At 44.5% G+C, this 13079-nt stretch overlaps 1 protein-coding gene across 4 annotated transcripts in view; it reads right to left on the bottom strand.

Moving 5' to 3' along the window:
• Positions 1–13079, bottom strand: part of FAM13C (family with sequence similarity 13 member C) — a 389871-nt gene that overhangs the window by 329710 nt on the left and 47082 nt on the right. For all 4 annotated transcript variants that reach the window (XM_029609761.1, XM_029609762.1, XM_029609763.1 and 1 more), the window contains exon 2: positions 10425–10623. In XM_029609761.1, coding sequence (XP_029465621.1) covers positions 10425–10623 — 199 coding nt within the window. The remainder of the gene's footprint in view (positions 1–10424; positions 10624–13079) is intronic.

The raw sequence follows: 13079 nt of genomic DNA, 5'->3' as shown, positions 1-13079 counted from the left end.
TACTTAAGCTGACCAGCCCGCTGCTAAGACGAGTTAGAAAGGAGTTTTCTCGTTGTTAAATCCGCTCCATGATCTTCTGTTCCAGTATCTCCTCATGGCATTGGGACGCTCTGGGTAACCGCTCCACAGGGGCCCTTCCGCGTCTTGGCTATCCGCTCTTTGGAGGGCCTTCCTGCCTTGGACTTCACCTGACCCGCTCCTCTGGTCTCTCTCCTGGAACTTCCTGGTGTGAGTACCTTCTTCAGTTTCCTACGATACCAACTTTGCTAAAGTCTTCATGGTGTACCCCGTGCCTCGTGCAACTACCATTCTTCAGCATCATCGCTTCTACATATCCTGAGCTACAGGGGATTGCTGCAGCTACTCAAGATCCTCTGCTTGGTTCCTGTATCTCAGACCTCATCTACCTCGTCACCTACAGTACAGTCATCCTCGGCATAACCTGCGCTGCGGGCCACTACCGGATCTGTATATCTGAGGTATCATCACCAGCCTGCAGGAACCTCCTGGTGTACCCCGTGCTGCGGGCCACTACCAGACCTCCTCATCTGCAGTTCCACTTTGGGTATATCTTATTGCTCAAGAACTGTGTTTATTGCATTTCCCGCTCCTCGGGTTATGCTTTATCTATTCTCTCTAATAAAGTCTCTCTCACAGCTGTGGCCTACGTCGCTGAGACCACGCCTACCAACGGTGAGGCTCACAGGGCTCCTCCCTGTGGGCAGAGATATCTCTCACCTCGGCCCGGGGTTCACAATTTACTACAAAACCATAACAGATTTATTTACTACGCAGTACAGTAATACCAATGCACATGGGTCTAAACTAAGATGAACTCTCACCACCTGTCATGATAACAAAACCATTAATTCTGTATGAGAGAAATTTAGATCCTATGAGTTGGTGCAATTCTGGGGTCAGTTTGGTCTCTGATACCCAAATACCTAATAAACAATACAAAGTAGCCCTAGAACATTAATTTAAAACTTTTTGTTTAGTAAAAAAACAAAATATATATTTATTTCCCATGAAAATATATTTTTATTTTTTATGAACTTAGAAAAAACCCTTTTTCTCAGGAATAAACATTTTTTTCATTGACTAACTGGGTAATTTTAAAAGGAACGCACGTGCGCCCATAAACTCGCAAACTGGCGCGAGAGCAGAAATACGGTGCATTTTTTTTAATATCGTGCTCGCAAGTACATGGGTATCATTTAAAATCCCCCTGCCGTGCTTATGTGGGTGTGTAATCTTAAGAGGTGATTCGAGTAAATGTCCCGCACGTATTTCCACTAGGGCTTTAGCAGCTTTTATGCACATATGCAGGCAGACTTCAAAACATGCTTGCGTGAATGAAAAACCAGTTTTTCAAATTAGTCCACCAGTTTGTCCACCACCCCTCTAGTTCTTCAGCTTGTAAGCCCTCCACCTGACCTCAAACCTTCATGCTGTGCTAAAGGCCTGTAACGAGATCTTTAGACTTGCTCCTCATCAGGACCTGCAGTAAATTTAAGTGGATAATACACGGACACGCGCCATGGTCAGATTTTTTAAAATTTGGAGTTACGCGCAAAATTCTTAGCCCCAGAACGCCCATGCCCCGCCCCTTTTCCACTTCCTTTAATTTACAGGAGAAAGAAAAAAGTGTGTTGTTAGAGTTATTTATTGATACTCTTCCTAGAATGGTTTGGAGTGCTACCTCGTAGTAGAACAAAGTCTGTAATTTTTGTGAGAAGGTTACAGTGTGTATCATCACAATATGACTAACACCAGGGGTGGCTCTACCATGAGGTAGGGTGAGGCAGCCACCTCAGGTTGCAAAATTTGGGGCGGTAGAATTGCCTCCCAAAACACCCCTATGGTGGCTGTCTCACCTCAAATCTAAGATGCTGGCTTCAGCAGTGGCACCACCACTAAATAACATCCTGCAGGGTTCCCAGGCCCCACAGACAAGAAAAAGACCTCAGCGGCAGCACTGGCACTAAGTTATCATGTCCTGCAATGGTACCAGAAGATGAAATGCTCATGGTGAGCACAAATCCTATGGACAGGAAGAGGATCCCTCTGTTGGCACCATTGCTAAATTATGATGTTCCGCAGCAGTACCTGAAGATGAACTGCCCGCAGGGATCCCAGGCCCCAAGAGCAGGAAAAAGATCCCACTGCAGCCCAAGAAAACACTGAAACTTGCCTGTGAAGACTTTGAGGCCCGGTGGGGCCGCAGTGCAGTCCATCTTGCCGCAGCCAGAGAAGACTTGGAGGCCCAGCAGGGATTCAAAGAAAAGGCCTGGAAGAGAGGGAAAGTTTGAGAGTGTGTGTGGGTGTGAGGGAGCGTGCCTGTGGGAGTGAATGGGAGAGATGGGTGTGTATATGAGAGAGGCAGGGTGTGTGCCAGAAATCATATGTTGTGAGTCACGGAGGTGCGGTCGCTTCTCAAGGGAATTGTAAGCCCTTGGGTCATGGCGCGGCTCAGAGAGGAGCCCCAAGACACGCCGTGAGAGGTGAGAAAGTGCTAGCACTGGCAGAGCAGGAACGAGGCTGGACTGAAGATAAGGCAAGGAATAAATGGAACAGGAGCAAGGCAGACTCAGCCCTCCACTGGACCCACACCGACCAATGAGACCCAGCAACGCAATGCTGGTCTCGAGAGTAGCCCTCCGGCCACTCGATATCCCTTCCTGACCCGCCGCTTGGGAACGAGTGCATGAGGCCAGATGAAGGCTAAGGGCAGGAACAAGAAGGCTCAGACATAGACTCAGGTTGCTCGGAGGATTCAGACATAGACTAGGATACCCGGAAGACTCAGAAGTAGACTTGGACACTCGGAATACTCATACAAGGATTCAGGTTGTTCAGAAGACTCAGACAAGGATTCAGGTTGCTAGGAGGTCTCAGGTAAGGATTCAGGAGAAAGTACTGGGTGAGTGCTGCATCACAGCATGCTCAACACAGCCACCCATGGCTGGTCACTGATCACACCGAAAGCGAAGCAGTCTCCAGACGAGGCAGTAGAACTTGATAAGACAGGCGAAGAGAGAATTTGAAATGAAGTTGGCCATAGAGGCAAAAACTCATAATAAAATCTTTTTAGGCTTATTTTTCCCTAAATGCAACACCTTGCACTTGTCCACATTAAATTTCATCTGCCATTTGAATGCCCAATCTTCTAGTCTTGCAAGGTCCTCCTGTAATATATCACAATCCGCTTGTGATTTAACTACTCTGAATAATTTTGTATCGTCCGCAAATTTGATAACCTCACTCATCGTATTCCTTTCCAGATCATTTATGTATATATTGAAAAGCACCGGTCCAAGTACAGATCCCTGAGGCACTCCACTGTTTACCCTTTTCCACTGAGAAAATTGACCATTTAATCCTACTCTCTGTTTCCTGTCTTTTAACCAGTTTGTAATCCACAAAAGGACATCGCCTCCTATCCCATGACTTTTTAGTTTTCTTAGAAGCCTCTCATGAGAGACTTTGTCAAACGCCTTCTGAAAATCCAAATACACTACATCTACTGGTTCTGCTACATCTACCGGTCACTGCTATTAACTGCATGAGTAGCATGGGACCTTCTTGGTGTTTGGGTAATTGCCAGGTTCTTGTGGCCTGGTTTGGCCTCTGTTGGAAACAGGATGCTGGGCTTGATGGACCTTTGGTCTGATCCAGCATGGCAATTTCTTATGTTCTTAAGCCAGGACATGATGAAGATTCAGGAGAGACCTGCACCGGGGTGCACCCTACACAGCTGCCTGTGGCTGTTTGTGGACCATGCTGAAGCAGAGCAGGTTCTGGCAGAGTCATGGGCATGGACGGAAGCAGGCACAAGGGACTCCAAAGACCAGGACAGGATTCAAAACTCAGGATTCAGAAGCTGGCATTAAAAACAGGAGTCTTCCGGAGGCTTGCAATGCTGACGAGAAGAAAGCCCTGTACCACGAGGCACCCTTCGCAGCCTCCCATGGGCTGGTTACGGACCACGATGGTGGCATGCTAGGAAAGGTAAACAGATGAGGGACCTGGGAACTGGACAAAGAGCTGAAGATGAGACGGATGGAGTCAGGAGACCCACATCGGACATCAGGAGAACTGGACATCTGGAACATCAGGAACACGGAACAAGTGACGAGGGAGCTCCGATGAGGGACAAGATCAGGAACATCAAGGTGAAGAAGCTCAGGAACACGAAGAACATGGAACGAAAATCCATCAAGGCACAGGAAGATCATGGAGGAACTGGATTGGGAAGAAGACCACAAACACTGTGAAGACTGGATCTGAAGGCCCTGAAGGAATGGAGCAGAGCCCTTTTATAGGGCTGATCCAGGAACATGATGATGATGACATAGCTAAGGGCCACAGGCTTTTCCCGCCGTTGGCCCCTTAAAACTATAGAGGAAGTGCACGCCCGCGCCTAGAGAGTCTAGGGAGAGCAGGCTGCAAGAGCGGCATCCCTGCCACATGGGAAAGGAAGTAGGCAGTGGCGGCAGCGGCCTCTAGGCAATATGCCGTGAAGATTGGTGACATCAGCGGTATCCCTGCCGCGTGGACAGAATCAGCAGCGGTGGCAACAGGCCGCAGGAAGGGAGCGGCAGAGTCCCGACAGCGGTGCTAGGACCGCGGAGGCAGAAGGCATCGGCAGAGGTGGCTTCCTGCCGCTTGGGAGGTCCCGGTGGTTTTGCTGAAGCCACCGAAAAGGAAGCAGCGACGGCAGCGATCCTATGCCGCATGGAAGGACCCCGGCGGCTCCACACCACGGAAGACGGAGGCAGCACGGCCCGGGGTGGCCTGTTGTAAGTGAGGGCCTGTCCGCAGGCAGGAGCGTAACATCATCTGTGTGAGGAAGTGTTTGCCAGGTTGTGTGTGAAAGCTTGTGTGTGTTCATATTTGTAAGGGTGAGAGATCCAGTATGTGTGAGCACATGACTTTTCAGAGAGAAAAAGTGTATATGTGAGAGAGAAGAAGGGAGTGTGTGAGAGCTTGTATATATGAGAGCAGCATGTTCCTGTGTTTGAGCGTGCATGTGGGAGCATGTGCCTGTGATTGAGTATGTATGTGTATGAAAAAGCATGTTCCGGTGGCTGAATGTGTGTATTTGTGTACGAGAGAGCATATTTCTGTGATTCAACTTGTGTGTGATAGAGAGCATGCTCCTATGATTAAGTGTATATGTGAGAAACAACACATGTTCCTGTGATTGAGCTTTCCAATAGGCCTAATTCCATATGGATTCCAAGTGGCTTTTTTGCAGGATTTATTATTTGGCACCAGATTAATGCGTGAAAATATAATATAAATGTTGTTGTATTTATTTTATTTTAAAAAAATGTGTTACCTGCCCTTCCAAATTTCAGGGTAGTGTACAAAATAACATACATAATAAGGCTAAAACAAAACAGACATTAAAATAAAACAGCAATGGTATACACTTTTAAATCAAAAGCACTAGAGGGCCTGAACATCAGAGTATAGAGTTTAGCAGAGCAATTAATGAGCCTTCTTAAAGAATTTAGAATGTGAGGTTGTAAGAGACTTTTTAACTCAGAAGACTCACTATGAATGTCCTTTTTCATGTACAATCTCCCTTTTTGTGTCAAGAAAGAGGTTAATAAGAATTGTCTGTGGCTAACTCTGGTCAGGCCGTAGGGCTGCCCTAAAGTTAGTCGGTTTATATATAACTGGCTAACTAGAGAGTATATTCAGAGGTGCAGCTGTGCCAAATATATCTAGTTATCTTAAAGTTAGCACGGTATGAATATCCAGCTAACGTTAGGACAGCCCTATGGCCCAACCAGAGTTAGCTGCAAAAGATAACTGACTAACTCTGATGTGAATATCAGAGTTAGCCAGTTAACTTAAGCAGCTAACTCCGTTCCTCCCTAAAATGCCTCCTGTTCACCCTTGGAATGCCCCCATTTTATCTGTCTAAATTATAGCCGGGAACAAGTTACCTGGCTAGAATTTAGCGGGATAAGAGCTGAATATATCCAGGTAAGCCATTTAGACAGATAACTATTACATTATCCATCTAAATGGTTTCTCAATATAGACCTCCAAGTGCCTAAGAAAGCCTATTGAGGTCATGAACACAGACCTGTTGGGTTGGCATACTGGGCACAAAAGGCCATGGTCCGGCCAGATCTTGTCAAGGTTGTCCAGCATTTCTTTTCTACCCACCAACCATTGTGCATAGTAAATGTGTATTCTCAATGGCAGAGGACATTGTGCGTTCACATCATTCACAGCTGGTATCATGGTTTATTTATTATTTATTTAAGGCTTTTCTTTACCGACAATCGTCAGAGACATCATGCCGGTTTACAATGCAAAATCAGGGAGAAATAGAAAGAGAAATCAGTTACAAAAAATATGGATCCGCAAAATGGGAGAAATGAGCGTGCAAAGGATAGCGAGACAGTGCTAGATGCATAGAGAGGCAGGGATAGATGCATACGTAGGAAATCATAAGTAACTAATAAACTAAAAACAGTATTTTACAGCAGCGATAGAATTATAATAGTATAATTAATATAACAATATAACAGTAGATAACTATTTACAAATCATGTGTCAATGTCTTGATTGGCCTAAGGGAGAGGCAGGTGAAAAGTTAGCTAGGGTGTTCAAAACAATATGTGTAAATAGATTGTAACAGGGCCGGGCAGGAAACATCCAGGGTGGCCAGGTGAGGTTGTGTAGGATTGAGATGCGTGGGGTTAGGGGTAGGCTTCTTTGAATAACCAATGTTTTCAGGTTTGTTTGTTTTTTTATTTCTGTGCGCATTGCTCCAGTCTGAGTTCGGGTGGCATGGAGTTCCAGGCATAGGGACCAGCAATGGATATGGCCCGCTCTTTGGTAGACTTGAGGTGCAAAGGTTTCGGAGAGTGAGTGTGAAGGGTACCTTTATATAATGATCTGGTAGGTCTATTGGATGTGTGGAAGTGGATCATGACTTTCAACCAGTGCATGTTCTAGTTGTGGAGTGTTTTATGTATAATGGTGAGTGTTTTATATGTTATGCAGTGGTGGATGGGGAGCCAATGCAGATCTTTGAGGATAGGGATGATATGGTCAAATTTGCGTGAGTTGGTGAGTATTCTGGCAGCGCCATTCTGAAGAAGTTGAAGGGGTTTAATCGTGGCTTTGGGAGTTGCAATAATTTATTTTGGAAAGGATTGTGGCTTGTAGTACTGTTCAGAAATCGGTAAAATGGAGTAGAGTTGGTAGAACATTTTGTTTTCCTTGAGATAAACTTCCTTCTGCTGCATTTCCAAGAATTTCCATGTAAGTGGCAGGAAGACTATATGCCCAGCTACACTGAATCAATGTTCATAAGTTTTGACCTTTGTGCTTTTTTTGTATTGTTGCCAGTTGCCACTTTTGCTGCTACTGCCCATCCTTCTCCTACTGCCCTGCCTCTCTCCTGGATGTACTGGGGTATTTCTGGCCCAAAAATAAAAACATTAAAAAAAAAAAAAAAAAGAAAACCCTACTCCCTTGATCCTCTCTGAATGCCTTGGGATCTTGGAGCCTTGCTGCTGCCTGCTGCCAGGCCTGTTCCTCATGGCCTGCCTCTCTTCTGGTTCAGTACCTTAGTCTGCTGTTGGGCAATTGACGGACAAGATAGGGTAGTTTTAGGGGAGAAGTTGAATAAGATTATTTGTAGTCAAGTGAGAAATTTAGGGGTGGTTATTGATGGTTCTTTGGAAATGATTGCATAAATCAAAGCAACTTGTAAGACTTGCTTCTTGCAACTTTATATGATTAATCAAGTGCAGGAACTTTTTGGAAAGCAGGAGATTCAGATTATGGTCCAAACATTAGTACTGACATGACTGGACTACTATAACAGCTTATTGGCAGGGCTAGCAAAGAAATATTTATGCTGCAGTGTGATTTAGTCAATGGGGATAAGTATGGGTCAGTATTTTTCCCATTTTAGGAGATTTGCATTGGCTGTCAATTACAAGGGATGTGAAAGAACGTTTGGGCCTTTATGAAATAGGATGGAATTTGCAGTCTTCTCAGGAGAATTTGTTGGTTGTTCCTTCTCTAAAATAGGGCTGTTGGGTGTCCACATGAGAGAGGGATTTTTTAATTCATATGCCCTAAATTGTAGAATTGTGACACAAAGTTTAGATGAGATTAGTAGCTGATTAAAGGCAGAAAATCAAGGTTTTGTTTCCTGCAAAAAGGTACTTTGCTTCTAAGCACAGCATAACAAAACTTGGGTTATGGTGGAATTTGAACACACACTGATCCATCATCTACAAAATATATGCTGAGTCATCTCTGGAACCAGAAGCATAAATTTGATTGAGATATTGAATGTTATGCAAGTTAACTGCTTATTGGAAAACCCATTCAGATAAGGGTACAGCTGGACTTCCTACAGGAGTCTGATTTAACTCCACTAGTTTTTCAAGCACAGAAGCCAAACCATTTGTAGTAATTAAATGAAAATTGATATTGTGTACCAGAGAGCCAATGACAAATACCTAAAAGAAAAAATGTCAGAAGTTACCTGGCTAAATGAATATTCAGAGTTAGCCAGATAACTTATCCAGCTAAGACTTGTCATGCCCTAGATCTGGCCTAAAGTTAACAGGCTAACTTTGAGAAAGCTTGTTATATTCAATAATGTGGTGGTACTATTGAATATACCTCTAAAGTTAGCCAGATAAGTTTATCCGGCTAATTTTGCTATCCGGACAGTATCTGAATATGGACCTCCTCATCTTTTAATATGATGTGCTTAGTCTTATGCTGCTCCAAAGAAAAGCCAAACAACCTACAAAGAATTCACTTTTCAAGACCAATATGACTGCTAGAACTAAGAGGGAGAGAGAAAATGAATGATTACCTTGGAAAGCAAAAGAAGACTGAAAGTTGATAACTCTGCACATGTAACAAAAAAAAACATTGTATCAATACTCAAAATAATAAATCCAGATGGTGCCAGACACTATGATAAATACTAAATTATGAAAAAGTCTGGCTAGAAAATGAAAGTATGTATTTTGAACTGGGGAAACGTCATAAAGTGCCAATACTGGGCTATATAAAGAAGCCTCTTATGGCTACTTAATCCAACTCCAATGTGCAGGTTGTTGGAGAAAGGTTATAATCATTGGAAAACCCCAGCAGTCCAGTGTAACTTGGGTGGTATACAACTAAATGATGTTATACCATTTCACAACTCACAGTTCTGTCGCAAAGATGCTGAATCGAAAACTTCATGCAATAAGTCTTTTAATCCCGACACTGCAATGTTTCAAGTGGACTCTCTTCATCAGGGAATGACTTTTAAGCATGGATGGTATCCATATGTCTAGGCTGTGAGAATTCACCAATCAAATGTTGTGCTTACGCTGAAATTGTGGCAATGCTATATGTATGCTATATTCTTATCGCAGCAGCGATAAGAATATAGCATACATCGAGCATTCTGAGTGAAGAAGAACCTCTTTGACCCAGAAAAATAGCATTGCCACAATTTCAGCGTAACCACAACATTTGATTGGTGAATTCTCCACCTAGCTTGATGTGAGTCCAACAAGCTAGGTTGAGATAACATTGCACAAATCTCATCTTGGAGTGAGTTTCCTCACTCCGAAGGCCAGCAAATCTTCACAAGAGACCACTGTTCTGTTCGTATATCTCACGTTGAATGTCAAAGTGGCCCCTACCCCCCTACACTAATACTTAGCCCTCACCTCGAGTTACTAGGTGGGCCTCCCATAGGGATACAAATACCTGTCTAGGGAGGAGGAACCATAGCAAGTCTCTCTCTCTCTCTCTCTCTCTCTCTCTCTCTCTCTCTCTCTCTCTCTCTCTCTCTCTCTCTCTCAGAGCCTGCAGCATACTGAAACAGGCCTGTCCAGAAACATTGTGAACCATGATAAACCTTTACCGGCCTCTAGTGCACAACGTAACACAAATGAAAGGGGTGTAGTTATTGGCCGTGCTAACACTGCAGCTGTTTCGCTGCACACAATAAATCCTCCCTACTTTACATTTGCTCCGCCCCCTGAATACAAAATTAAAAATTTGCATTCACAAATTGCGTTAACGGCTGTTAGCATGATTTGCGGAATTATCACCTGCAGTAACTCCTTGGAAAATGAGGCCCTAAGTGCCTTGTATATGAGGTCCGTCTTTAACTTTATTTCTGTATTTGAACAAATGTTTCTTTGAGTGAATTTTCTATTATTGGTTTAAGCTCTTTTTACTCTCAGGGTTCTTTCTTCATATGGTTTCAGAAATTGCAAAAGTTGACAAACTAGGTATGACCATGTGTTTTATAGAATTATGTCATGAAAAAATGCTGAACACTGTGCATGTTTCTCATACTTTATTATAGAAATCTGATTACTGGAGCCAAACATCAGATATGTGTAAAATCAGTGTATTACCTGACTTCCTTCATGGCTTTTCCCATTTTCTAATTCAGTATTTGACTTTGGAGTCTTTATTTGTAAGATGGTGATGCCAGGCCGTGAAGTACTATCAAACACTTTCTTCTCTACATGCTGCTGGATGTCCCATAAGGTCGGTTGGCTTTCTTCCAGGATGTTAGCTCTCTGAGGGTAGTTTTCTTTGTTATTTTCATCTCTGTTGATAAAAACAGATGGCATATATCTGTCATGCTGACATCTCAAGACATTCAGCAGGGATATCTGGGAGCATTCTGGTATAATTTTCCAAAACTATTCAATATAAATATGAATAATAATGTAAGGACCCCCATAGCTCAATGTTTATACTAAAATACAGTGAAGATGCTCTATTTCAGTTTGCACTGGCAGAACCATTTGTGGCAATGTATCAAATTTTTCATGCTCAGTTGCCTACGTGGAATGAGTTGGTGATCTCAGTCCAGTTCCAAGTGGGTAAGTATCCAAAACCACCATCACAGATTGGTACAACTGTGACCATTGTTGGCAGTTTTAGTACAGAAACCATGGACCGAATAAGCATGGAGAATGAAATTACTCTGTAGCCCCTACAGAGAACCTATTCAGAGCAGGCTGGGATAGTGTGGCGAAGCTTTCATTGCCCACATTGCACCTTTTCTAAGGATAAATGTAGACACTGACTTCTACTGCTGTTAATTTGGTACCTTTTGCAAGTACATGTGAACTCCAGAGAGCAGGATTGAAGCACACTGGCTGTGTGGGGAAGCTTCCACTGCCCATATTGCACCTTTTCTGTGGATAAATAAACACTTGTTTCTATTGCTGCAATAAGAATATAAGAAGTGCCATGCTGGTCAGACCAAGGTCCATTGAGCCTAGCATCCTGTCTGTGACAGTGGCCAGTCCAGGTCACAAGTACCCGGTAGATCCCCAATAGTTGATCTATTATTTGTATCTTATTTATTTATGTATTTATGAATTAAATATTTATATACCGTGTATCAAAATTTCTAGGTGGTTTCCAAGTTTACATTCATAAAATCAGAAAAAATAAACAAAACATATAAGAAGTAACAATAAAAACAAACATATATATGAAACATTGAATACAATCAGCTAAAATTAATTAAAACAGTAAAAATATAAACAAGAGTGAACTCTGCACATTCTTCAATAATGCCATAGGTTCTCAGCCAAAAGAACTTATCTGCCATGCCTAACATCATAACTCTGGGGAAATCTGAAACACACCTGTACCCATAAAATGAAATTAGTGAAAAGCTTATTGAAACAGAAAGCCCTTACCAATTTTCAGAATTTTAGGAAAGAAGTCATCTGTTTTATAGGGTGTGGCAGAGTTCCAGAGCTCATGGTATTGTACATGTGATTCATCTAATCTAATTACTCTATGTGAAGAAACATCCAATAAAAGTTGGGAAGCTGATCTCAGCAGCCTGGTTAGTCAATAAAATTTCAAATAGACACAATTCTAGCAGCTGAATTCTGGACACTCCACAATGTTATGCCCGTCGGTCGCAGATGGCTGCAACTGTGCTTACTTACATCGTGCACCGTTCTCCAGCCCTCCACGGGTCTGCTTGCGGCACAGGCCAATCTCCACCACTGTGTTCCCCATGGCTCCTCGTGGCGGCCGAGATGCCGCCGCCAGCTAATTTGTCTCTGGGCCTTCCTATGCACGTGTGCGCGCGTCACCGGGCCTTCCTTTGAAGCCTCTTCGGTAGGAACCTCGGGGGCGTCCCTGCTTGATGATGTCATTGGATCAAGGTACTTAAGCTCCACCTTCGCCCTCAGCTAGCCGACTTGGCAACAACTTGTGTACGTTTCTACTAGCTCCTGTTCCGTGTTCCAGTGGCTACGCTGTTGGACTCTGTTGGACCTTGGACACTGGTACCTGCTCCTTGGAGGTCAGTAGTGCTCTCATGGGGACCTTGTCTCCTGGCCTTCCCCGCTCCTCGGGCTGGCCCCGTGCTTCCTGAAGTCCTACTCTGCAAGGCTCCCCACTCCTTGGGGTTGCCTCCTGGAACACCCTTACCATTCGGGGGTTACTCTAGCGCTTCCTCGCTCCTCGGGGTTGTGCCTACGTGCTATCTGGACTGTCGGTGCTTCCCCGCACCTCGGGGCTGTGTCTCCCTACTTCTCAAGAGACTCTCAGCACCGTCCCGCTCCTCAGGACAGTGTCCTTGTGCTTTACGGTGACAGCCCGAGCCTCCCCGCTCCTCAGGGTTGCGTCTATGTGCTACGAGACTACCAGCACTTCCCCGCTTCTCGGGGCTGTGCTTCTCTATCATACAGAGACTGCCTGTGCTCCCCGCTCCTCAGTTTCTACCTATGTCATCATCAGAGATCTGACTTGGGCTTCCCTGCTCCACGGGTTAGCCTGCGTCCCTACAGCCGCACCTCTCTCGCTCCACAGCTCCGCCCCGCGGAGGGTCTCTCCGCCATTCCTCCTGCATGCCAGTCTCAAGCCTCCCACTCTATGGCCTGCCTGGCGTCTTCCCCTCTGGGGGTCTCAGTCAAGGTATTATCGGCAGCTGCTTGTCTACTGGGGAATCCCTCCTGGCTCCTTGGGACTTCTCCAGTCTTACCCAGAGCTCCCTACCGTGCCTGATTGCGCCTCTTGTCGGTGTGGGC

The sequence above is a fragment of the Rhinatrema bivittatum genome, chromosome 7 (assembly GCF_901001135.1).
Source record: "Rhinatrema bivittatum chromosome 7, aRhiBiv1.1, whole genome shotgun sequence".
In the NCBI taxonomy this organism is placed as follows: Eukaryota; Metazoa; Chordata; class Amphibia; order Gymnophiona; family Rhinatrematidae; genus Rhinatrema; species Rhinatrema bivittatum.
The sequence above is the reverse complement of the archived record's forward strand: the minus strand, read 5'-3'. Positions and strand labels throughout refer to the sequence as shown.